Source organism: Gymnoscopelus braueri (genome assembly GCF_963280865.1).
Source record: "Gymnoscopelus braueri genome assembly, chromosome: 22".
Classification (NCBI taxonomy): domain Eukaryota; kingdom Metazoa; phylum Chordata; class Actinopteri; order Myctophiformes; family Myctophidae; genus Gymnoscopelus; species Gymnoscopelus braueri.
The window spans coordinates 8,901,592-8,928,625 of NC_137624.1; the positions used below are offsets into that span (position 1 = coordinate 8,901,592).

The window sequence follows — 27,034 nt, forward strand, 5'->3', positions numbered from 1 at the left end:
ATGCTTGCAGAGACTCTTGGGTAATGAAGTCAAAGACGTTTTTGTGTCCAAAGTGGCCTCTGATACCCCAAACTACATACTGTAGTGCTGCTTACACCTGATGTACTTGGTTTGTTTGAATAATTATTTATTTACATTTACAAATGTTGTGATGGTCTCCTTTGTTTTTGCCACTTTTCTGTCGCTTGGGGAAAATAAACATGTTAAACTCTCGCTATCTTTGTCTATATATGTCTCTCTCTCTATATATATCTATATATATAGATATATATATCTATATATCTATTGCCAGCGTGCCAACGTGTCGTCACCAGCAGAAGGGGCAAATCAGGCTGCGGGGGCGAGGCATTGGGCGTGGCATTGGGCAATGTTAAGTCAACCTGGTTTTTACCCCTCAAAGATGTCCGCAGCTACCAAAAGACACTTGTTGACGCCCCCTTCAGGATTTTTGGCACGCTCTATATATCTATATATATACACACATACATACACACATACACACACACACGTGTGTTTTAAATCTTTAACAGATGCTATACGTGTGTATATATGTATATAGGATGTATGTATACAATGCTTTAAATAGGATAGGCTAAACAGTGCATGTTGTAAGCTGGGAGACATACAGAAAAACAAATGGTTCTTTAAAAAGGCTCACCCACTAAAGAAACAAGTTTATCTAGTGAATAGTTCTTCATGTACCTTATATAGTTCTAGAGAACCTTTTTGTCAAAGTTATTCCTTTTTTATGGTGCAACATTAACCACTTAAACCCTATTATCCAAATTTTGAGAATGTCTTATGTTGAAAATAGCAGATCTCCAAGCTTACAATGCACCATGTTTTGTATTTCGGCGCATTGTAAGCTTGTAGATCAGCTACTCTTGACAAAGAGATTTGGTGTAGAGGGGAAAAGGGAACGTAGATGTCTGGCAGACACCTGTCAATGAAGAATATAAGTTTTAAGTGATTATGGGTTCTTTCTAGAACCACTAATATAAAAGGCGGTTTCAGGAAACAAAAATGGTTATTTAATGGCAGTGGTTATTTAATTGCGTCCGCGATCCACAAATAGGTCCCGACTCCCGACCTAGTGTTCTGGAAATACTGTTCTATGCCAAGTTTCGGTTTCGTACCGGTTGGCAACGTAATACTTTTTCTGCATGTACTGTAAAAGAGTTCTTATGACAAGAAGACACAGCTCACAACGTCAGTGTTGTAAAATCAATATATTCCATTTTATTTTACACAACCCACTTTCACACACTAAAAATTTAATAAAAAGAAAGCAATACAGGTTTTATTTGGTCCCAAACAGACATAAGTTACATGATACATGTTCCATCTTTCAGGTATTTCATGGATTCCATTTGCTGCGTCATTGCCAGGACTTCATTGAAACCTGTGCTTAGGCCAGACATGTGCTGGAAATAGGCTTCCTTCTCCACCTGGACTGACAGATTATTCACCCCAGCATCTTTTAAAATGGCAGTCACCTATAAGAGAGGAAAACAACAGTTGGGTGGTTTCCCATGATTTAAGTTAGATCATTACTTTATTGTCAATTAGGGATGAAACAGTTATATAAAAAAATATAAAAATTATCGCTAAGAAAATAATTGACAGTTGCAGCCCTATTGTCAATGTTTGTACACAAGGCAATTGAAATGTGTGCTTTTACATATCCTTCTTTTGTTACACATAAAGTGAATGAAGGAGGAAGGCACTGGAGCAAGCTCGGACAATTAAAGCCTTTTTAACCCATTTAGACCCAAGGCCGATTCTATAAATGCATTCTAAATCCTGAAAAACTTCAAATATTTATTAAAAAATTACAAAAAAAATGATGTTGCTAAACTGTACATAGCAACAACTACCCCAAAAGGGGTTCCCGGATTGAAGGGTATAGTTACGTATAGGAGTTCCAGGTCTAAATGGGTTCATAGTAACAGGGTTCAGGCAAATAACATGACAACGTTTCGATGTCCATACATCTTCATCAGGATGAAGTGAACTGGCTCCAAGCCCCCAGGGACTGCCACTGTCAGAGATATAACACAGCTATACAGTAAGTATATATAGCTGCCTGTATATTCTTCATATTCTATAGGCTCAACATCATCCATATCAGCTTTGACCACTAGGTGAGTCTCCTTCTTTGTGTCAGTGCTGGCATTAATCGTCCATTTTGCAGAGTGCACTGGCTAAAACGTAACATAAATGATGAAATCTTCTGAAAGTTATAGAGGTAAATATGGTTCAGTTGACACCTGGACGACTGGCAGTGATTTTGGTCACTCTGAATCATCGTAGGCTGCTCTGCAGTTTTATACAAATCTACCCTACGTGGTCACATTCACGTCACTTTGTTATTAATTCTCACCCATTTTCCAACCAATTCTCAACCAATTCTCCATAACTTTGTTAGTTATGAGGGTGTTACCAGAAAAATAACGGCGAGAACCTCCGCCACCAACAAACTTCCAAGATCAAGATAAACAACCACCATGTTGGAGATTGAGTCATCCTGTCCTGCCTTAATTCTCCTATTTCTACCCACCTGCTGTATGATCCTCTGCTCCAGTACATCTGACATAATCTGAAGATGAATTGTTCCTGCAATGACACTGGCGGAGTGCCTCCAGAAATGAGGGTCTCTGTATGACAGCACTCCTTCAATCTTCTCAATCTGAATTAAACAAACAAAAACAAACAAAACGAGAACATTAGCAATACTAGTGCAATGCTCGTTTGGAACACGTGTCATGGACGTTTGGAGCAGTCCGGTTCTGGAGAACCGCGCTTATTCGACCGATTTCACACTCGACACACAGTTCCGAAGGTCCTCAGTAATACACCTGTTAAGTGTGATGTCAATCGGATGAGAGGTTCACGGCCAGTTGTGGAGAACTGCTGATCCAATGGACTTGACACTCGACACTGTACTTCCTTGGGTCCTCAGAAATACACCCGGCACCGCCAAGTCAATTGGATGAGCGGATCACCAGATACCGAATGCCTGCTCAGAGCAAGGCTGGCCTAGTTCTGGAGAACCGCTTATCGGATGGACTTCACATTTGACACTGCACTTCCTTGGGTCCTCTGATAGCAATCGGATAAGCGATCAGATATGCAAGATACGTGTGCATGTCTAGAGAGGCCCGGGCCAGTTTAATAGAACCACTCAATTGATCGAATGATTAACAATCATGCAGTTGCTGGGAGTTGAACCCAGGTCTCTGTGGTGGTGGGCGAGGGTTTGACCTCTATGACACTCACTTTAAATAATCATATTTCCTCACCCTTTCCAGTGCAATGTTCAGGTCCTTCTCGTGTTCTGGAGGTGTCCGTAAAAGCAGAACCTCACAGGCATCCTTCAACAGTGGAATGACACTGAGGAAGATGAGGGTAGAGATGAAGAGGGAGCAGATAGGGTCGGCAATCAACCAGCCAAACTGGCGGATTAGGATGGTGGAGATTATTACACCAACACTGCCCAAAGTGTCAGCCAATACGTGCAAGTAAACACCTGGATTTAGTGTGAAAGAAAGAAAAAACATCATTAGAATTATCATTAAGATGAAATCCTTATTATTATCACAAACATAATCATTATGGTTACCATAAACATTATTATCCTTATTATTATCATCACTAGTGCAGTGGCCGTTTGGGGCATGGACATTTGAAGCCCATGCCTGTTCCGAATGGACCGGTTGCTTGGCCGATTGGAGCATTGCTGAGAACCACTCATCCGATGGACTTCCAATGGACCTCAAAACAGCACTTCCTTGGCTTACTCACCAATGCACTTCTCACTGCACCTAATGGCAATTCAAAAATACCAAGCCCTCGTGTACTAAGTCACCCAGTAAGAAAAGATAACTGCTCAGTGCTCACCTCTCATATTGGCATTCATTCCTCCACCCCCTGAGCCATGGGCGTGTCCATGTCCTCCGTGACCGTGTCCTCCGTGGCTGTGCTCACCGTGGCTGTGCCCGTGGTGAGAGTGACCATGGTCATGAGAGGAACAGCTTTTCTGGCTCCCATGGGAGTGTGCATGACTAAAGGCACAGATACCCACCAAGTTGACCAGCAGACCCCCCACGGACACCGGCTGTAAAAGACGCAGATGATCACTGGTTTAGGGCTGGGCAATTAACCGAAAATATGGAAACCGAGATTTAGAACCAATAATCGACTTATTCTTGCACATGTAGGTTAATCTTATAATCGAGAAAGTGTTTTTATTATTTTTCCGACAGCGTCAGGTGGAAACCTCATTTGTCCAAAACTGTTACTTTTCAGGATTCAAATTCGAAAAAGGCAGATCTACAAGCTAAAAACGTGTTGCACTGCGACGCGTTTTGCGTGTCAATGTGGTATGAATGCACTGACACTGTAGTAAAAACATGAGGTTTCTGCCCGATATATTTCTTATATATCAACAAATCGAAACAACAAAATTAGAATATTTTTTTAATAATCTGCTAAATCAATTAGTCTGATTAACCACATAATCCTTCATTATACTTGGTTGTACAATGGTGGCGTACAAAAATTGCCGATCTACAAGGTCACAACACTTTGCGATGGGACGTGTTGTGAGCTTGTAGATTTGCTATTGTCATTGTGTTCACAAGCCTTTGTATTGAGCTGAGAAACGTGCAGGGTTTACTTACAGTCAGCATGTCTGTGTTAATATTAGGAGGATCAAACACTCTGGTGACCGACTCCATAAAGACAAAGAAAGCTATGACCATCAGGAACAGGCCATTGATGAAGCCAGAGAGAATTTCAACACGACCATACCTGTAAAAAAACAACAACAAAGAGCCATAAATCCATCCATCTGAATAGCATCACTCATGGATTAAAGCAATAATAGATTTATTAGGCCAAGTCCCAATGTGCGATTTGTGTAACAGCACGAATGGAGCCTCCCACACTAGCGCTCTGTTTCCTAAACAATCATCAAAATATGTAAAATGGCAATGTTACTGTATTATCATTCTAAATATTTTATCCTGCAGTTCTACATACAGCCAGAAATCGCAGATTGAGGCTTTAACCTTCCCTTTTATGAAATATCAGAGACCATTGTGGTTTTATGGGAGATGCTTCTGAATATGTTTTTGTCGCTAGTTTGACCCATTCAAATACTCTTTAATCTTAAAATTAGGGCCGTCAAAATTAGTTAATTCCTTTAGTTAATTAATTAATGGAATTAACGGATTAAAAGTGAATTAACGCATGCGTAGAATGACCTGCCCCATAAATCCCATAATTCCACCCACTCTGCACTAGTCGTCGCTCTGTTATCTGATATCTGATGGTTCCAAACAATGATGGAAAGAGAACCTGTGCGTGGATGGGAAAAAACACAAGTCGTTATTGACAGAAAAGGCTGTGCAATTGGCGTAGGCAGAGGCTCAAATAACATAGCATGAGAGCGAGAGAGACAGAGAGAGTCTTTTATCTTTCCTTTCCCATAAAACTATTCAGAGAAAATGCTGAAAATGTGTATTTCGGGAATAGTTATGAATGGTGGTGATCAAATTTGAATCGTTTTTGTAGTTTCACGGCTAGAGTTTTATTTATCACTCACAGTGGAAAATCCCCTGTATTGGACGATAAAAAGGCTTTCGGTGATGGGTTACTGACAACTAGCTTCCTACAGAGAATATAGTCTAGGCTTATTTGAAAATAAGTTACGTTGATAACAATCGAACATTTGTATTTTTTTCAGTCTGGTTCTGCATGCCTGTTCAGTAACATTCAGCGGGGAGGCGTGCGGTCACTACACTATGATAGGAGTTGTACAACTATGTGACTGGGGAACGGTCATGGTTTGAGATCAGTAGCCTAGCCAGCTCATCAAGAACTTTATCACTATAGATGGTTTCAAACTGACAACATAAAAAACACTTTGGTTTACTAGATATTTAAAAAAAAACTAAAAGCCTCATTGGTGAGCCGGTCGCTTAGAAAGCTGTCCTGTAGAAAGGAGGAGAAATTATATGATTGACTTCACTCTCGCTCTTCCAATTTATCTTACACTACACTGCTTGATGATCTAATTTAAATATAAAATTATGCTAAATACAAGATCATGTTAACCAAACGATTCAAAGGTTTTGCCTTTAATGCATTTCGATGAAACAGTCTACACATTTATAAAATCTATATATAGTATTTTTTATTTTTTTTTAATTTACAGATCATTTTGGGAGAAGGTATAACGTTACCCATAAGAGTAGATTCTGGTAGCCTTCCAGCGGGTCATGAGTGCAGCAAAAAGACCCAGGACTAGAGCAGAGCAGTCAAAGAGCATGTGGAAGCCATCAGAGATCAGACCCAAGCTGTTGGTCCACACACCATAGAACAGCTCCACAAATGTGAAGGCCTGAAACGAGATGGAGAAACACAGATTCTATGTATAAGTTATTTCCACTAGACTAGACCATACCCGGTGAAGGGCGCAGGCGAAAGTACAGACCTTGCTGCTTGTTTCTCGCGCGAAACCTGGCAACGTTATCTCCCATTGTTTGACACATAATGGCTAATAAAAAGCTGAGATTTGATGAAATTGAGAAACGGGCTTCGCAGTTAAGTTCAGATGGTAATGGGCAATGGCTGTGTGCAAAATCAGATGAAGTGCTCCAGCCAGTGAGGAGAAACGGGCACACAGTTTTGCTGACACCAAGACACCAAGACACCATGGCCACAGAGGTTTGTCAAATTATAGGAGGATACTGTAAAGTTGCAGTAAAGAAAAGACTGGGTGTTGGTGTCGTTCAGGTCAACAGCCCCTGCCATCATAGGCCAACTTGAGAGTAACACCAATCAGCCACAAAGCTGAGTCTAATTCAAATTGAACTTGGACTATGAAAACTGTACTGTACTGTACTCTAATGTATTTTTCTTTCCCAATGCAAGAGCTCTACAGAACAGTTCAAGTTCAGTAGTGTTAAGTTTTAGATGTTTTTTAACGCAACCGTTCTCTTATGGGGGCCCATGGTACAAAATAGTTTCAGGTGGGGGCAAACACAAAAACAAGTGAACGTGTTACATGTATCTTTCTATTGCCTGAGGGTGTCCATACCAGGTTTAGACAGAGGAAGTAGAAGATCTGCCTGGAGTCGTACTCTTCCAGGATCTGCTTGAGGGAATCTTTGATGAAGCGAGGAAGAGACTGAGAGGTGTGCTGGAGAGCATCCCCCATGAAGTTGTACAGAGGAGTTCCCTCAGGAGAGTAACCTACCAGGGTCCCCTTCTGACCTTTCAATGATGGGGAGGACAGAATGCTGGCAGCTGTGTGTGAGAGAATACAATGGTTGATGGTTGAACTTGCACCGTATTATCAGTGCAGCACAATATTGCTTTTTATGATTTATGCAATAGTTGTTCAATAATGTTCACCTTCTGAATGGTCAAGGTGTGCTTACACTAACCATGTAAATATTGCCAAATCTAACGCAATATTTACCCCCCGCCCCCCCCAAAAAAGGATGATGTAATACATGAATAGATTTTTATACATGGACCACTTTCGTAGAAGTGGTGACATGCATGCCCATAATACCAGAGCCATCATTGCAGCTCTGTACCTGCCCGAGGTCAGAACGAATATGGGTAAATGCTCCTTTAGTTACAGTGGGGCAGTTTATTGGAGCATGTCTGTCAGTGTTTGTACAAAACAAAAGGACCACAATGGAAATAAGTCTTTGACTTTATTGTGTCTTCTTATCCTTGAAGTGTTATTTTGATGAATGCTTTGTATTCTACCTGTATTTCTCTTTTTTGACATAATGTTCAAATCAAATCAATCAATCACACATTCGGTGAAAATAGCCGATTTACAAGCTCACGACGCGACACAGAGATTTGGTGTAGGAGGGAAAAAGGAGTGGACCAAGTAAATATCCCTGGGGGACCCTGGTCAATGAAGTACAGTATACATAATAGGGTTTAACAGTGGTGTAAAGTAACTAAGTACATTTACTCAAGTACTGTACTTAAGTACAATTTTGGGGTATTTTTACATTACTGGAGTAATTCTAATTTTCAGTACTTTTACTTCTACTCCACTACATCTCAGAGGCAAATATTGTACTTTTACTCCACTACAATTATATGAAAACTTTAGTTACTAGTTACTTTGCAGATATTTAATTATTACATTATAAAACATACATTTACCACTTTAGCCCTATTTTATACATAGGCTATTTGAAAATAGCCTATCTTCAAGCTCAGCTGACAACGCGTTTTGTACTTTTACTTTTGGTACTTTAAGTACATTTTTATACCAACCTTTTGTACTTTTACTCAAGTAAATTTTTAATTCCGGACTTTTACTTGTAACAGAGTACTTCTACATTGCAGTATTGATAGTTTTACTTAATTAAAACATTTGAGTACTTTTTCCACCACTGGGGTTTAAGTGGTGAAAGCCATTCCCTGCCAATAAAAAGGCCAACGCTGCTACTTACACAGGATGAAGAAGACGGCACTGACCAGCACCCCTCCAGAGAGGACATGCTCCGTGCTGCCCTGCTGGGGAGGCTTGCTCATCGAGCGCAGCTGGTCGGTCAACGGGTGCGTCCAGAAGTTAGCCAGCAGCAGGGCGCTGAGGAAGAGGGCCAGCGTGCCGTAGCGGGCACACCTGGGCGTCTCCATTTTGGCCGTGCAGACGGCCTCCACGTAGAACTCCAGGATCATCACGGAGAAGATGATCATCCCAAGCGGCAGGATGAGGCTGGACCATGACTCTACCTTGCTCTGTGGGGGTTCAGAAGTATACGGCCTGTAGTTAACCCATTAAGACCTGGAACGCATCTATGTCACTTCTTGATTTGAGCTAAAAAAGCATTATTTTACACTTTGGCTATTCAAAAATAGCAGATATACAAGCTCATAGCGCGGCACCGAGTGCCGCGCTATGAACTTGTAGATTTGCTATTTTTGAAAAATCGTGAAAATGTGTGCAAATCTTTGAACATATATATTCTTTTAAAGCGAACATGAACTCAAATCTTTGCTTCTGGGGGTCCCTGGAACAAATATTTCGAAATGTGGGTCCGCGGCCAAATTCATATCATTTTGGGGGTCCTTGACATGAAAAAGTTTGAAAACCACTGATATAGAAACATACGTTTTTCAGAAAACCGTTTTTGAAGACATTTTGCAGAATCAGAACTTCAGGCCTCAATGGGTTAAGCGTGGTACACTTGGCAGTGCACCTGATGGGTTCAAAACGTTTGACACGGCAGTGGAATCGGCACAGGTGGCATGAGCCACATGAACCCTAGCGTCCTATTTTGAGCATGTCGTCATTGGCAAACATTCTGTGAAAATCGGCAAACATTGGCTGAAAAAAGTAGATAGAGAACCCATTTATCAGCTTACAATTTATAGCACTAATTTTGTCTGATATTTTTTATTTGTTTCATCAATTCCAGTTTCACTCGTTTCCTGTACGAGTTCTCTCTCCTGATTGGATGAAATGGTTTCCTGAGCTGAACATTTATTTGCCTGGAAAGACAGGGAGAGCCCCCATTACTGAAACATGTACAACTCTATAGCAATGATTACAGTGCAGAGCTTTTAAACGCTCATTCTAACAAAACAATATCACTTACACTACAGCACCTTTGGTTACATGCACTTTTTGCCTTACCTCTGTGGTTACTGAGAGAACTATGACCCAGGGGAGCAAAACAATGGCAGAGACCAGGTTGTCAAGAGCATAGAGGCGTTTGGCTCCGCCTAGCTCCACTGACAGTTTCCTTGAAGCTGTGTGGAAGCCCACCTTCAGGCAGAGGGACGTCACTAGCAACACAACTCCACCCTGATGGACATATGGCAGAAAATGAGCCCATTGAAACAGTAACGCATCGTTTCTAACTTAATGTAAATCAGTTATTTTCAGCAATCGACACCGTTGGTCTACATAGTATAAATCAGGCTTAATATATATTGCAGTGGCAAGTGGAAGGAGATGCAATATTTAAAATGTTCAAAGTTTTTTTTAAGGTCACGCCTTGTATAGGCACATAAGAGTAAAATTATTCTCAAGACATTTTCTCAACATTAACAACAATAATAATAATAAAGATATATACAAGGGGGGGAAAGGAATAATCAAGACGGAAGAGTTTGAAGCTGTGCTTAGGGTTCTTACACCTAGGAAACATATCAATATAAACATCAATTATAAACCTATGTGTGCATGTAAAAGCTGTAAAGTTCAAGTGCAGTCGGAAAGTCAAATTCATGTTTAAATTGTTTAAAAGTAATATGCTTGCCTTGTGATCTGCAACGCCCAGAAAGGCAATGGCAGTGTAGAGGAAATGAGTGAGGGCGCTGTCATGATGTCCCTCAGCTGGATGAATTCAGTTTTAAGGCATATATGGAGAAGAATGAATTATTCCAATATATCAGTGACTTGGTGAATGACTTGCCACTGTGAGGTTGACAACAGTGACAACTTCTAAAGGCCTATACTTGCTGCATCCATGGTAATAATCACATGGTTGTGATTACATTGGCTGCCCTCAATACAAAGCACAATCTAATGACTTTATTCCAGACAAATGAAGGACTTGTGCCATGACAAGAGGCCATTGTGAGAAGAGGTCGGTCTACTGTCCTAGTTTACACCATCTTGCGTCTATTATTACTGTGCATTCTTGTTATACTCTGAAGACATCAGATTCTAATCATTTCCTTGAGCAAAAACTTTGAGAAGTATTTTTTATTCTGTTCTGCTTGTATTAAAATTGGCTAATGGATGAATATCACTTCAACTCCTTTATTGTCACTACATAGGACTCGAGAACAATGCAGAGGATCTCCTTTCAACCTCTACTCATACAGAGCAACGCATGTGCAGTCAGTGTACTTGTCCGCGTTCAAAGCATGTTCGTTCATAAAATCTGGGGATGTCCCTGCGCACATGAGCTGCTGACGAAATGTACAATATACTAAATGGACGCGGAAGGTATAATTTGGCCTTAAATGTCTTTCACAACACTGAAAGGATACGGTGCTCTGCCATCTTTGCCATGAGGTCATCGTTGTCAAAGAGGAGGAGGCAGATCACTGCGATGATGAAGAATGCAGCACCTCTCGTCTGTGTAAACAAAAATAATGTGATGTAAAAAAATGTAAAATATGTATGCATGCCTGTTCATAGAGTAATGTATTACATAATTGTCTGCCAAGACAAATTCCTGTACAGGTAATGCTACTTTAATTTAATGCTTGATTTATACTTCATTGCACGGCGGTGTCGTGTGCCGAAAATAGCCCATGTACAAGCTCACAACGCATTGCTGCGCAAGCTTGTCATCCATTTATGACACGCGACACCGCCATGCAACAAAGTATACATCAGGCTTAAGTTGCTATACACTTTTGGCAAGTGTTGCGCGACAAAAACAACATTCTCAACTGTTGAATGTGTGTGTCAGAAAGCTATGAACAGAACACTCAAAATTGAACATTTTCTTCATTTCTATTCTACATTTGAGTTACTCTCTTTCTCTGTTTTGGCCAATGAAACCAATTTCATTGGCCAAAACTAAAGTTTGAAATCAGTAAATGTTTGAACATTTGTATTTTTGTTTTACCTTGGAAGGCCCCCCTCCTGAGCTTGTGAATAGCACACTAAGGAGAGCGATAACCACTACATCACTGTGCTCAAAAAGCAACAACGTCCTGGAAAAAGTAAGAAAATGCAAATGTATGAAATGCAAATCATAAAATCTTGAAGACAGACGGTGGTGCATGCGCGCACACAAACACAGGATGAAAACGTTAAGAGCCTTGGGCTCACAACCTCCTATAGATGCTATGGTTTATATATGTTATTATTTAATACAGAAATTGGTACAATTATTCTGACATGTTACTGTAGCATAGGAGTAGCTCAACACACACACACACACCTGTGTTTAATACAGAAATGGGTAAAATTATTCTGACATGTTACCGTAGAATAGGAGTAGCTCAACACACACACACACACACACACACACACACACACACACCTCTGTTTAATGAAGAAAACAGCACACTGTACCTTAACGGGCCACAGAGGGTGAGACCGAAAAACCCCAACAGGGATATGACGCAGCTGATGACAGCATGTTTGAGCAGCTTGATCCACTGCAACGAAAACGAGAAAGAGAGACACATTGCAACACGATATAATGTAGCATCAACGTCAGGATCAATTATTATACAGTACAATCCTCAACTATTACGGATGTGTCTCCACACTGACCATGTGTGTTGTGGATCATTAGCCTGGGAAACCAGTCAAATCCACCACGGCTAAAAAATATATCCCTGCGCAGCTTGGTTTGGCACTCCTCGGTTTGAATTACATTTCACTCACCCCAGAGAGTTGTGGGTGACCGATCAGAGCCCACTATTCAAAGTGGGACATTTTTTGCTGTGACGTTTGAATGTGCTTGTTACTGCCCCTTTCAAACTTCCATAACAAAGTTAAAGACTAATATCTAAGTATATGCAGTGATATTAGTCTGGCCATGCCAAGCTAGTGGATCATCACATGGCAAGAGAAATATAAATGATAAGAGTGACAGAGTCAGGGAGAATAGGAAAAACTGATAATTTTGTGTGTTGTGAATGTTCTGCCCAAATTAACAGCAGCATGATCAGGTGAAAGGCGATGAGGAAGAATTTCAACACACCTGTCGTTTGGAGACGGTTTTCCCCGAAGAGAATGGTTTTTGAAAGAAAAGCAAAATAACAGCACTCCTGGTAAAAGAGGAAGCATCACCATCAAATATATCATCATCTGCATGTAGTTAATACAGCAATAAAAACAGGCTATATCTGTGTGTGCACAGTAGGGGTGTATATGTGTGTGTGTGTGTGTGTGTGTGTGTGTGTGTGTGTGTGTGTGTGTGTGTGTGTGTGTGTGTGCGCGCACATACCCTAATTTTAGTATGAAGATGAACTGGACGATGTGAACGACTTTGAGAATGTCATATGATTCAAAGATCCCAAGAGCCTTCAGGACCTTTGAGATCACAAGTAGAACTATGTACCTGGTTAACCTGAAATTCAAAAGAAAAGACACAAAAGTTGTGGATTCTATTGAAAACAAAACAATTATACATAGACAGCTGGTTAGGAAATTACGTTCACTTGTATCATTTCACCTCTGTCAGATGATACGTGATGATACACGTACCTATGTACGTAAATGCATGCATTCCTCTGTGTGCGTCTGTGTGTGTGTGTGTGTGTGTGTGTGTGTGTGTGTGTGTGTGTGTGTGTGTGTGTACATTGAAGGGAAACAACAGTGGGACAAAATGACTCTTTTGCTCTGTTGTTCTTTGTGACTGGGGCACAGAGATGGCAACCAGAGGGAAGGAGGTCAAATTCCTGGTCCATGGGGTGCTGCTGGCATGGGACCTTAGTTATTACTTCAGTGAAAGCTAGTCATCTAGCGAGTGTGTCATAACATGGTTTCCCCTTATCGTATAGCTTGTGTATGCCTAATCTATGGTTTGCGTCCACAGATTAGGCAAGTATTTAGGCAAGTGTTGTTGCTCTGTCTTAGTATGACGTGGACCCCAGGGCCAGGAAGATAGTATGCATCAGCTAAATGGGGATATTAATAAACTCACGACTTTGTATGAAGTACAAGGCTTGTTGTGTCCATTGAAGACAACATATACACGTTAGGAACACCTTTGAAACATAGGTAATTTCTAAGGAATCCAGGGGTCATCAATATATCCGTACACGCTACACGGACAAATGTGTCCGTGCCTCCCTGGCAAAGACTTGGTCTTGTCCGTGGCAAATTTACACACCATTATGATGTTCTTATTTTGATAATAAGACCCAATTACTGAATGTCACGTCTCCAGGTATTCTTCAGAATGTGTATGACACTGATTTACTACGACACTATGGCACATTAGGAGTCCAACTAGTACCATTTCTGAAATGTTTTATTTGTAAGGACCCCCTTAACTCTGAGTGTGCAAATGGAACCAAATGGACCCTTACTGGTTCCATTTGTACAATATCAGAGTTACAGACCTGTTATGGTCATTCAGGGCTAGCTCTTTGTTTCTGGTAATATTATTGTCCGCTCATTTTGTAAGTCTGGGGCAAAAAAAATATTTTGACAAAATAAATCATTATTTTTGACAAAAAAAACAGCATATGGCGATGAACCCTGAAGGAATCTACACCATCCAATCTTTAACAGTAAGAACAGTCCATTGTCAAATACAATCAGAGGTAGGTAAAAGAAAAAAGAAATCAAAAACAGATGTTGAAATAAGAAAACGTGTCAGGACAAGAAAAGAAGGGGGTAAAACAATGCAAGCATATGTCTCTCTCAACATCATTAGGTTTGAGGTTGCTGCTGTCATAACATACCTGGCATTGGGCACTTCCACCATGCCCAGTTTGGAACTGGAGAGCACGTTGCTGCTATATTTCTCATCCATTTTCACAACAAAACAAAATAAAACGACGTTCACAGTCCAAACGTTACTATATTAACGCTATGCTGCCATACCTACCACAGTGGTGTCAACCATAGTGTTCTAATCTCGGAATGTGGGGTGGGGGAAACGTCCAAATGACGTCCCGCCTACGTTGTACACATAAATATCACTGAAATCAATGTAAACATAAAAGTTGTACACATCTAACCATAAAGTAGTGAGAGAGGGTATAGCAAGTAGCCTTGCTAGCCTGGCTGCTAGCCACCAGGCATCAGTGAACTTAACTCCCCGAAAAACATTCAAGCCCGGAGATATCCTTGAAGTACAACGCACGTCATGTTCTTACTAGTATACCACTGTTACGAGCCAAAAACAGATAGATGTTCTATAAGGTCGCATCATGGTTGACAGTAAACAACAACCATAGTACTTTATGCTAGCAGTTGATCTCTGCAACACTTCCGGACATGGGGAAAATCCACGTCGGTGACGCATGCGCACGCCCGCTTTCAAGGCTATGTAAATTAGGAACGGTCAGTTACGTCATGGATACGTCACGTTCTAAAGCATTGGTTCTCAAAGTGGGGTGGGGGGGGTACCAGGGGGTCCCCAGCTAAATGTGTTAACAATCATTTTAACCACTTTAACCTTAAATACTAATTTTTCGTGAACATGTGTAAATCTTTGAATATATATATTTTTAAGGTGAACATTTGTAACTCAAATCTTTGCTTCTGTGGGTCCCTGGACCCTGGAACTAGATATTTTGAGATGGGGTCCGCGGCCAAATACATAATACATTTTGGGGGTCCTTGACATGAAAAAGTTTGAACTGGGGACTCCCCACCCTGACATGCACGTGGAATTGTAAGCATTACATTTAAGTTTGACTCGGTTCCACAGATAAATATTGTGAAAATAGCTGATCTACAAGCTCACAACGATCTGTCATTTCTTTTTTTAGAGCTTTCGCCGTCAGATATTTCATTGCCTTTGACCCCACAGTGCCCAGGAGGTACATGCACACCCGCATGGCAGCCCATTCTCTCTATCCTGTAGGGCGTAGGCCTACATACAACACATAATCTCCCAGATCAAGTCAGAGCGGGCCTTTGATTCCCCACCTCTCAAAGCCACCAGAGCAGCCGCAGAATCTGAGCATATTATACTTTTTGCAGGTTTGACCTCCTCTATCCACCACATGCACATGGCCCATAACATAGTTCAGCTGAAAAGACAGACATGTTGTCAGTACACGCCAAACCCAGTTTTCCCAGAGACTGGGTCCTTAGACCGTCAGTAAATATCTGCACATATTCTTTCTTGAACTGACCCAGGTACCTATGCACATGATCACTTGAAAGCTCTCCTTTCCAGCCCAACAGGGACAGATCCACTAATGGCTCTGGGAGAAACCAAAAAGGAACAGGAGACCAAATAATATTGTCCTGCTTTAGCCCAATGTTAACTGCAAGCCGTTTTGTGTGGTGAAAAAAGGTTGCTTTTTCCTCCTTGCCTATAACCTCCCAACACTCCTCCAATATGCATTTTGCTGCAGAGCTGTATTGAAAACCACTTAATTTAACCCAGTAGCGTTGTAGTCAGTAGTCCAGTAACGTAATTTAACCCAGTAGTCCCTGCTTGTTTCTCCTGTTGCTTAATGGTGCCTTCGACAGCCTCCCCCATTTCAACCAGCAAGGCCGGAATAGGAATCGTTTTTGATTGCTAAATACACAATATAGTTTGTGATAATTATAGGATCGTAAAAATCTGTAAATATAATAGTCATTAGAAAAAAAGTGTTTGGAACAGCTTTATTATAAGATCCAATCTGTAGGACAACATTATTAAGAATAGGATTCCTAACATTCGAGGAACACCAACAGATATTTCAGCAGCACCTCACAGCTTGTATTAATGTGAAAAAGACAAAGTTAATCAAACATTTTAAACAGGTCCACACAATCCCAGCAGGATTGTTTCATAGTGTCCCTTGGTATCCGCCTGTCAAACCAAAGGAAACAAGTAATCAGTGAGAATACAACAAAGGTATCTTTAAAAAAAACAGAGAATGTAGCAACACAGCAACACATCTATTGCTTAACCATGACAGCCATAGAATGAGGCAGATAGTAGTAATTCATCTTGAAATTACATACATACTGTACATACTGTGCATACATACATACTGTACATAGCATGCATGCATAGACAGACAGACAGACAGACAGACAGACAGACAGACAGACAGACTGACTGACTGACTGACTGACTGACTGACTGACTGCTGACTATGAGATTCAATTCAAAGAGGCCTCACAGGTAGTTTGTGGTACTATCTGTGTAGGCCCTATAAAGAGAAGGTGCATTCGCCATCTGTTTTGAATAAGAGGTGTCATGTTTTGCAATTAATTAAACTTACATAAACTATTTATGTTATTAAGGCTTTGTGAGTTCCATTTAAAATAAAGTTTGACCATGACAGAGGCGCGCCGACTCAGCAGACCTTGAGGCCGAGGAGTCGCGCCCGAGCGCCTCGAGGCGCGAGTGCCCGCGACGACCGGCCGATGGTCTGCTAGTCGACTCAGCGCCGTCCGAGTTATGTACCGATAAGCACAGAATCGTAAATAATATTGGTGGGGACTGCGTTTGCCCCACTGACTGTGTAATTAAACTTACATAGACTATTTCTGTTTTAAAGGTTTGTGATTTCTGTTTGACTGTGCAGGGCAGAGGCGTCAATTCTCTGAGTCATGGTAACCGCAGACCCTCGGATTTAAAATTATTTCCACTCTTTCTTAATTCCAGTTAAAGATGTGTTTACATTATATTTTATAACTAAGGGATAGGTGCTAAAAGGTTACAAGCTTGGAATCCAGTTAGCATATCTACAGTTCTGCTGTTCACACCTCCATTTTGGAAGACAATGAGCTCCCTGTTGATGGCCCAATTGCTGATGGCTCTTGGTATCAATGTGTCTTCATTAATATTCTCACTAACTCAACAATGAGATCTCCCACTCAACTATGTGGTTTGATGTAGGTGATCAACTCCATTGTTTAGTTTAGTGAGAATTTGTGAAGGGTTTCAGTTCTGTTGGGCAGTTTAAAAGTTTAAACCACCTGGATATTTTGTGCTAAGTCTTGTGATCCATTCTTTTTCATGGAATCTTCTCTGTCCAATTGTCCAGCGGTCATTGTATTCCAAGCCACATACCTTTATAGCCTCAATTCCATGTGTCATAAAGTGTTGAACAATTAACAAATGGGTATCCTTTTCATTATTAATGGTATATTTATGTTGGCTTATTCTAATTGCTATGGAGTTGCTCGTCTCTCCTACATATTGTAATCCACATACTTGGCAAGTAATCAGATAAACACAATTTCTGGTGTTGTATGTGATGTTCTGTCTTAGGATAATTATATTTTTGTTTGTCCTGTTTTTAACAGTTTGTTTTGGGCTAAAGTAGTTAGGCCTTGTCCTAATTACCTGGTTCCATGGTTTCAATTTGCTGTGGACCAAGTGGTCTTTTAAGTTTTTGTTTCTCCTGTAGGCCGAGATTATGTTGAAGTTCTGTAAGAGGTCCCCTCCCCTGTTTTCAAAATTTCTTTTGATGGCTCTGTTTGCCAGTAAACTTTGGCTAGAAAATGTGGTTACTAAAGCTAGTGTGGGTTTCTCATTCCTTATTTTCACTTCCTGGAACGTGTTGTATGCTTTCCTGAGAAATGTTCTTGTATATCCACGTTTCCTTAATGCTGTGAACAGAGTCTTGTAGGCTTTTTCAAAATCTGCTGCTTGTGTGCAGATTCTCTTGAAACGTAGGAGCTGTGACTTGACTATTCCTGCAAAACAATGGGTTGGGTGGAAGGAAGTTTTGTGGAGCAATGCATGTGTATCAGTCTCCTTAAAAAATACCCTTAAATCCAGTTTGCCGGTGGTATTGAAGTCTTTTCCTTTGAAGACTGTCACATCCAGGAAGTCAATATGTTCTTTGTTAGTGACATATTTCACTGTTATTGAGGCATGATGTGTGTTTAGGATTTGGATGAACTGCTCAAATTCCTCTGTGGAGTGCTCAAAAACTCCAAAAATATCATCTAGAAACCTGAAATAATGTGTGGGTTTGAATCTGCACTTTTTGAGTGCGGTTTCTTCCCACAAAGCCAAATAAATGTTGGCATAAGATGGTGCAAATTTCTTTCCCATGGCTGTTCCACTGATCTGAAGGAAGGTTTTCCCATCAAATGTGAAATCGTTTTTGGTCAAATTTAATTCTAGCAATTTTAATAGTTCTGCGTCTGGTCTTTGCCTGTCAGGGTACTTTATAAAGATATCTCTGATTGCCTTCAGCCCCGCCACTGTGTTTATATTGGTGTACAAACTGTCAACATCTATTGAAAACAAAATGGCCCCCTGAGGCACTGTGATGTTTTTTATTTTATCAATAAAGTCATATGTATCCTTAATGTAGCTTGGATGTTTTACAGATAGTGGGTTTAAGTAGAATTCAATAAATTCTGCTGTGGCATATGTTTCTGAGTTACAATCCGAAACAATTGGGCGACCAGGTGGAATTTCATAAGGAATAGTCCATGTACTAGGATCCTTGTGGATTTTGGGTAAAAGGTAGAGAATTCTAGCTCTTGGGGAATTTTCGCCCCGTAGGTACTTTTCTTGTTTCTGATCTATAAATTTTTTCTTTCTTAATTCGGTGATGACACCCCCAACTTCTATTGCTGTTTGTTTAAAAATGGGTGCCTCCAACTCCACATAGTGATTTGAGTTATTCAACTGTCTTAAACCCTCAAAAACATATTGTTGTCTGTCCAAAATGACTATACGGCTCCCTTTGTCTGCAGGCTTAATCACAATGTCCTGGTTGTTAGCTAATGATCTTAGAGCTCTCACCTGATCTGTTGTGATGTTATTTTTTTCTCTCAGGTGTCCTGGTACATTTTGTACTGTGGCTCTGTCCATCTGGATCAATTGTTTTAGGTTGTCCGGTATTTTGTCCTCCTCTGGTTCCCAGTATGATGGAAGGTGGAAGCGCGGAATTTCCGTGTTGTTTCCAACTCCAAAATGTGTAGCTAATTTGAGTCTGCGATGGTATTTTGACACATCTATTCTCAAGCTTTGTGATTGTTGTTTGTAGATGTCCAGGGTGGGGACGAATGACAAACCTTTTTCCAAAAGTGTTTTCTGGTGTTCGTTTGGTCGGAAAAAATGAGACAGATTAATTATATCCGACTCCATAAGGCCCTGCCGGTTTGAGCTGTCGGGCCGTATTAGTTTAAAGAGTTGAGCCAGTGCTGTAGCATCAGTTTGGCTGTGTCTTCTTCCCAGTGGACGTTGTCTGATCCTGTTTTGAAGTGGGTTGCGGGCAATTTTGGGAGGTGGGGCTCTTTCTTTATTTCTTCATTTAGGCTTATCAGAATATTCTTCGGGTCAGTTCCTAGGCTTTCTGAGTAGTTGATTAGTGCTATGCGTCTGTCTGCGCAGGGGAATTGTTTTTTGGCTGTTGTGCGGAGTTTCTTCAAGGCTGTGTGGCTTGTTTTTCTAGTTCTTTGGTTCTTGTTGTTAATTCCCACCGAGATGATGAGGTGTGTGGCCGTCTCATTTTTCTCAGCCTTGCTCAGGACTGTTTCGGCCCATTCCAGGTTCATTCCAGAGTAGGATTCTATCTGGACTCTGTCATCTGTGATTGTCGGGATCCGAGACAGGTTGGAGTCTCCAATTATGATGATGTCTCGGTTTGGTACTAATCTCCATTTGTGTTTGGTTTCCTTATTTAAGCCTCTCCAGTGGCGTGGTTTTCTTGGTTCTGTCTCGTTGGTTTCTTCTCGTGCTGGGGCCTCCCTCTGTGTATTAGTGTCTTCGGTAGGTCCCTCTGGTATTGTCTGGTTCCCTTCACTGTTCCTCCTCTCCTGGGTTGTCCTCTGGGGTGTGTCTCTGGGTGGTGTAGTTTGCCCCCTGGTGGGATTATCCCTCTGTGGTTTGGGTGTGTTTCTTGGGTTCTGTTCTGTTCTGTTAGTGACCTTCTGTTTCCTTTGGTTTCCATTCGGTCCAATCTCTGCCCATGGCTCCTCGGGTGTTCTGCTGCTTGTTGTAGGCAGGTCTGGGAACTCTTCCTGTGTTAGTTCTACTGGGCCCTGTGTTGTTGCTGCTACGGTCCCCATTCCTCCAGTTGGGTCTTCTCTTGTTTCTACCGTGCCTGGGTTGCCTGTAGAGGGAAAGGAAGGAGGGGAGGACGGGGATGGGGGAGGACGGGGGACCTGTGGTGTGGGGTGTGTTGTGGTGTGTGCTTTTGTGCTATATAATTCTGTTACTGCTGTACGGGCTAAGCCCAGTGTCTTCTCTGTTAGGCGCCTTCCTAGATTTTTTCTTGCCCATTTAGTGGCAATGGAGAAGGCCCTGTCGTATTCCCGTGTTAAGCACTGGGATAGGTCCTTTTTTGTGTTTTCAATCAATGTGTTAAAGTGTTCTATTAATATTAACAAAGTGGTGTAAGACCAATTCTTTGCACTTCCTTGTAGTAGCAGTAAGGTTCTCTCTGTTGGTTTTGCTGGTTTTATAAAATCCATCAGTTCTTGTTCTTTTCTAGCAATACTCTCTGGGTATTTGTCTATGTTTACATTCTGTGAATGGTGTAGTGCAACAATCAAGTTGTTTATCCCTCTAATTGATTTGTGAAAATCATTGTTTCTCTCTCCATGTGGTGTGTGTATGTAGGTTTGTCTGTGCCTACCTACCTGGCTTACCTGGTTTGGTTCCATATCCCTCCTGGGATTGTGGTTGTTCCTGGTTTCTCCATCTGGTCTGGCTCTTTCCCGCCAGGCCTGTCCTTGTCCATGGGTCCGTCGGTTCATTCTCAAATGCATAAACGTTTTCGTACTGTTTATTGTACTTCATCAGATGCGATTCTCCGGGTGAGAATGAATTCCTGTGTCTTCTTTCCTGTATTTATGTGTTTCTGTTGTGGGCGTGGCTTCTCTGTGGCCACTGTCCTCATTGGTTGGTGCTGTTGATGGCCCATCCTGCTGGGGCCCTTTGATGACTCATGTGCCTGTTTTAGGCCTGTTCATGTTCAGGCATGTTTCTCTGTTCCATATGTATGGTCTATTCTTTGTGTTGAATCTTTGTTTATATATATGTATAAACATGGTTAGGTTTTTAGGAAATGTTATAAACATTTTGCAAGCATGAATATACCTCCATGCTTGCAAATGTGCATAACTAAAGTTTGCTTTAGATGACTCCCCTCACAAAATCAGAGGTACTAGCTTGACTGACTGCTGACTATGAGATTCAATTCAAAGAGGCCTCACAGGTAGTTTGTGGTACTATCTGTGTAGGCCCTATAAAGAGAAGGTGCATTCGCCATCTGTTTTGAATAAGAGGTGTCATGTTTTGCAATTAATTAAACTTACATAAACTATTTATGTTATTAAGGCTTTGTGAGTTCCATTTAAAATAAAGTTTGACCATGACAGAGGCGCGCCGACTCAGCAGACCTTGAGGCCGAGGAGTCGCGCCCGAGCGCCTCGAGGCGCGAGTGCCCGCGACGACCGGCCGATGGTCTGCTAGTCGACTCAGCGCCGTCCGAGTTATGTACCGATAAGCACAGAATCGTAAATAATATTGGTGGGGACTGCGTTTGCCCCACTGACTGTGTAATTAAACTTACATAGACTATTTCTGTTTTAAAGGTTTGTGATTTCTGTTTGACTGTGCAGGGCAGAGGCGTCAATTCTCTGAGTCATGGTAACCGCAGACCCTCGGATTTAAAATTATTTCCACTCTTTCTTAATTCCAGTTAAAGATGTGTTTACATTATATTTTATAACTAAGGGATAGGTGCTAAAAGGTTACAAGCTTGGAATCCAGTTAGCATATCTACAGTTCTGCTGTTCACACCTCCATTTTGGAAGACAATGAGCTCCCTGTTGATGGCCCAATTGCTGATGGCTCTTGGTATCAATGTGTCTTCATTAATATTCTCACTAACTCAACAATGAGATCTCCCACTCAACTATGTGGTTTGATGTAGGTGATCAACTCCATTGTTTAGTTTAGTGAGAATTTGTGAAGGGTTTCAGTTCTGTTGGGCAGTTTAAAAGTTTAAACCACCTGGATATTTTGTGCTAAGTCTTGTGATCCATTCTTTTTCATGGAATCTTCTCTGTCCAATTGTCCAGCGGTCATTGTATTCCAAGCCACATACCTTTATAGCCTCAATTCCATGTGTCATAAAGTGTTGAACAATTAACAAATGGGTATCCTTTTCATTATTAATGGTATATTTATGTTGGCTTATTCTAATTGCTATGGAGTTGCTCGTCTCTCCTACATATTGTAATCCACATACTTGGCAAGTAATCAGATAAACACAATTTCTGGTGTTGTATGTGATGTTCTGTCTTAGGATAATTATATTTTTGTTTGTCCTGTTTTTAACAGTTTGTTTTGGGCTAAAGTAGTTAGGCCTTGTCCTAATTACCTGGTTCCATGGTTTCAATTTGCTGTGGACCAAGTGGTCTTTTAAGTTTTTGTTTCTCCTGTAGGCCGAGATTATGTTGAAGTTCTGTAAGAGGTCCCCTCCCCTGTTTTCAAAATTTCTTTTGATGGCTCTGTTTGCCAGTAAACTTTGGCTAGAAAATGTGGTTACTAAAGCTAGTGTGGGTTTCTCATTCCTTATTTTCACTTCCTGGAACGTGTTGTATGCTTTCCTGAGAAATGTTCTTGTATATCCACGTTTCCTTAATGCTGTGAACAGAGTCTTGTAGGCTTTTTCAAAATCTGCTGCTTGTGTGCAGATTCTCTTGAAACGTAGGAGCTGTGACTTGACTATTCCTGCAAAACAATGGGTTGGGTGGAAGGAAGTTTTGTGGAGCAATGCATGTGTATCAGTCTCCTTAAAAAATACCCTTAAATCCAGTTTGCCGGTGGTATTGAAGTCTTTTCCTTTGAAGACTGTCACATCCAGGAAGTCAATATGTTCTTTGTTAGTGACATATTTCACTGTTATTGAGGCATGATGTGTGTTTAGGATTTGGATGAACTGCTCAAATTCCTCTGTGGAGTGCTCAAAAACTCCAAAAATATCATCTAGAAACCTGAAATAATGTGTGGGTTTGAATCTGCACTTTTTGAGTGCGGTTTCTTCCCACAAAGCCAAATAAATGTTGGCATAAGATGGTGCAAATTTCTTTCCCATGGCTGTTCCACTGATCTGAAGGAAGGTTTTCCCATCAAATGTGAAATCGTTTTTGGTCAAATTTAATTCTAGCAATTTTAATAGTTCTGCGTCTGGTCTTTGCCTGTCAGGGTACTTTATAAAGATATCTCTGATTGCCTTCAGCCCCGCCACTGTGTTTATATTGGTGTACAAACTGTCAACATCTATTGAAAACAAAATGGCCCCCTGAGGCACTGTGATGTTTTTTATTTTATCAATAAAGTCATATGTATCCTTAATGTAGCTTGGATGTTTTACAGATAGTGGGTTTAAGTAGAATTCAATAAATTCTGCTGTGGCATATGTTTCTGAGTTACAATCCGAAACAATTGGGCGACCAGGTGGAATTTCATAAGGAATAGTCCATGTACTAGGATCCTTGTGGATTTTGGGTAAAAGGTAGAGAATTCTAGCTCTTGGGGAATTTTCGCCCCGTAGGTACTTTTCTTGTTTCTGATCTATAAATTTTTTCTTTCTTAATTCGGTGATGACACCCCCAACTTCTATTGCTGTTTGTTTAAAAATGGGTGCCTCCAACTCCACATAGTGATTTGAGTTATTCAACTGTCTTAAACCCTCAAAAACATATTGTTGTCTGTCCAAAATGACTATACGGCTCCCTTTGTCTGCAGGCTTAATCACAATGTCCTGGTTGTTAGCTAATGATCTTAGAGCTCTCACCTGATCTGTTGTGATGTTATTTTTTTCTCTCAGGTGTCCTGGTACATTTTGTACTGTGGCTCTGTCCATCTGGATCAATTGTTTTAGGTTGTCCGGTATTTTGTCCTCCTCTGGTTCCCAGTATGATGGAAGGTGGAAGCGCGGAATTTCCGTGTTGTTTCCAACTCCAAAATGTGTAGCTAATTTGAGTCTGCGATGGTATTTTGACACATCTATTCTCAAGCTTTGTGATTGTTGTTTGTAGATGTCCAGGGTGGGGACGAATGACAAACCTTTTTCCAAAAGTGTTTTCTGGTGTTCGTTTGGTCGGAAAAAATGAGACAGATTAATTATATCCGACTCCATAAGGCCCTGCCGGTTTGAGCTGTCGGGCCGTATTAGTTTAAAGAGTTGAGCCAGTGCTGTAGCATCAGTTTGGCTGTGTCTTCTTCCCAGTGGACGTTGTCTGATCCTGTTTTGAAGTGGGTTGCGGGCAATTTTGGGAGGTGGGGCTCTTTCTTTATTTCTTCATTTAGGCTTATCAGAATATTCTTCGGGTCAGTTCCTAGGCTTTCTGAGTAGTTGATTAGTGCTATGCGTCTGTCTGCGCAGGGGAATTGTTTTTTGGCTGTTGTGCGGAGTTTCTTCAAGGCTGTGTGGCTTGTTTTTCTAGTTCTTTGGTTCTTGTTGTTAATTCCCACCGAGATGATGAGGTGTGTGGCCGTCTCATTTTTCTCAGCCTTGCTCAGGACTGTTTCGGCCCATTCCAGGTTCATTCCAGAGTAGGATTCTATCTGGACTCTGTCATCTGTGATTGTCGGGATCCGAGACAGGTTGGAGTCTCCAATTATGATGATGTCTCGGTTTGGTACTAATCTCCATTTGTGTTTGGTTTCCTTATTTAAGCCTCTCCAGTGGCGTGGTTTTCTTGGTTCTGTCTCGTTGGTTTCTTCTCGTGCTGGGGCCTCCCTCTGTGTATTAGTGTCTTCGGTAGGTCCCTCTGGTATTGTCTGGTTCCCTTCACTGTTCCTCCTCTCCTGGGTTGTCCTCTGGGGTGTGTCTCTGGGTGGTGTAGTTTGCCCCCTGGTGGGATTATCCCTCTGTGGTTTGGGTGTGTTTCTTGGGTTCTGTTCTGTTCTGTTAGTGACCTTCTGTTTCCTTTGGTTTCCATTCGGTCCAATCTCTGCCCATGGCTCCTCGGGTGTTCTGCTGCTTGTTGTAGGCAGGTCTGGGAACTCTTCCTGTGTTAGTTCTACTGGGCCCTGTGTTGTTGCTGCTACGGTCCCCATTCCTCCAGTTGGGTCTTCTCTTGTTTCTACCGTGCCTGGGTTGCCTGTAGAGGGAAAGGAAGGAGGGGAGGACGGGGATGGGGGAGGACGGGGGACCTGTGGTGTGGGGTGTGTTGTGGTGTGTGCTTTTGTGCTATATAATTCTGTTACTGCTGTACGGGCTAAGCCCAGTGTCTTCTCTGTTAGGCGCCTTCCTAGATTTTTTCTTGCCCATTTAGTGGCAATGGAGAAGGCCCTGTCGTATTCCCGTGTTAAGCACTGGGATAGGTCCTTTTTTGTGTTTTCAATCAATGTGTTAAAGTGTTCTATTAATATTAACAAAGTGGTGTAAGACCAATTCTTTGCACTTCCTTGTAGTAGCAGTAAGGTTCTCTCTGTTGGTTTTGCTGGTTTTATAAAATCCATCAGTTCTTGTTCTTTTCTAGCAATACTCTCTGGGTATTTGTCTATGTTTACATTCTGTGAATGGTGTAGTGCAACAATCAAGTTGTTTATCCCTCTAATTGATTTGTGAAAATCATTGTTTCTCTCTCCATGTGGTGTGTGTATGTAGGTTTGTCTGTGCCTACCTACCTGGCTTACCTGGTTTGGTTCCATATCCCTCCTGGGATTGTGGTTGTTCCTGGTTTCTCCATCTGGTCTGGCTCTTTCCCGCCAGGCCTGTCCTTGTCCATGGGTCCGTCGGTTCATTCTCAAATGCATAAACGTTTTCGTACTGTTTATTGTACTTCATCAGATGCGATTCTCCGGGTGAGAATGAATTCCTGTGTCTTCTTTCCTGTATTTATGTGTTTCTGTTGTGGGCGTGGCTTCTCTGTGGCCACTGTCCTCATTGGTTGGTGCTGTTGATGGCCCATCCTGCTGGGGCCCTTTGATGACTCATGTGCCTGTTTTAGGCCTGTTCATGTTCAGGCATGTTTCTCTGTTCCATATGTATGGTCTATTCTTTGTGTTGAATCTTTGTTTATATATATGTATAAACATGGTTAGGTTTTTAGGAAATGTTATAAACATTTTGCAAGCATGAATATACCTCCATGCTTGCAAATGTGCATAACTAAAGTTTGCTTTAGATGACTCCCCTCACAAAATCAGAGGTACTAGCTTGACTGACTGCTGACTATGAGATTCAATTCAAAGAGGCCTCACAGGTAGTTTGTGGTACTATCTGTGTAGGCCCTATAAAGAGAAGGTGCATTCGCCATCTGTTTTGAATAAGAGGTGTCATGTTTTGCAATTAATTAAACTTACATAAACTATTTATGTTATTAAGGCTTTGTGAGTTCCATTTAAAATAAAGTTTGACCATGACAGAGGCGCGCCGACTCAGCAGACCTTGA

The 27,034-nt window shown here is 41.4% G+C and overlaps 2 protein-coding genes across 5 annotated transcripts in view; both read right to left on the reverse strand.

Moving 5' to 3' along the window:
- Positions 1-1,214: 1,214 nt before the first annotated feature.
- slc30a5 (solute carrier family 30 member 5) lies at positions 1,215-15,012 on the reverse strand. The gene is made up of 16 exons (XM_080420088.1): positions 14,437-15,012; positions 12,972-13,094; positions 12,726-12,792; positions 12,089-12,174; positions 11,637-11,724; positions 11,050-11,137; positions 10,311-10,387; positions 9,683-9,853; positions 8,496-8,784; positions 7,106-7,314; positions 6,249-6,406; positions 4,683-4,812; positions 3,901-4,117; positions 3,303-3,529; positions 2,561-2,689; positions 1,215-1,496 (listed from the first exon to the last, which is right to left on the reverse strand). The coding sequence occupies exons 1-16, from the start codon at positions 14,505-14,507 to the stop codon at positions 1,326-1,328; spliced, it is 2,301 nt and encodes a 766-aa protein (XP_080276214.1). The 5' UTR covers positions 14,508-15,012; the 3' UTR covers positions 1,215-1,325.
- Positions 15,013-16,304: 1,292 nt separating this feature from the next.
- LOC308077899 (annexin A1-like) overlaps positions 16,305-27,034 on the reverse strand; it is a 30,326-nt gene continuing 19,596 nt past the window's right edge. For all 4 annotated transcript variants that reach the window (XM_080418887.1, XM_080418884.1, XM_080418886.1 and 1 more), the window contains exon 12: positions 16,305-16,511. In XM_080418887.1, the coding sequence (XP_080275013.1) occupies positions 16,455-16,511 (57 nt within the window). In that variant the 3' untranslated portion in view covers positions 16,305-16,454. The remainder of the gene's footprint in view (positions 16,512-27,034) is intronic.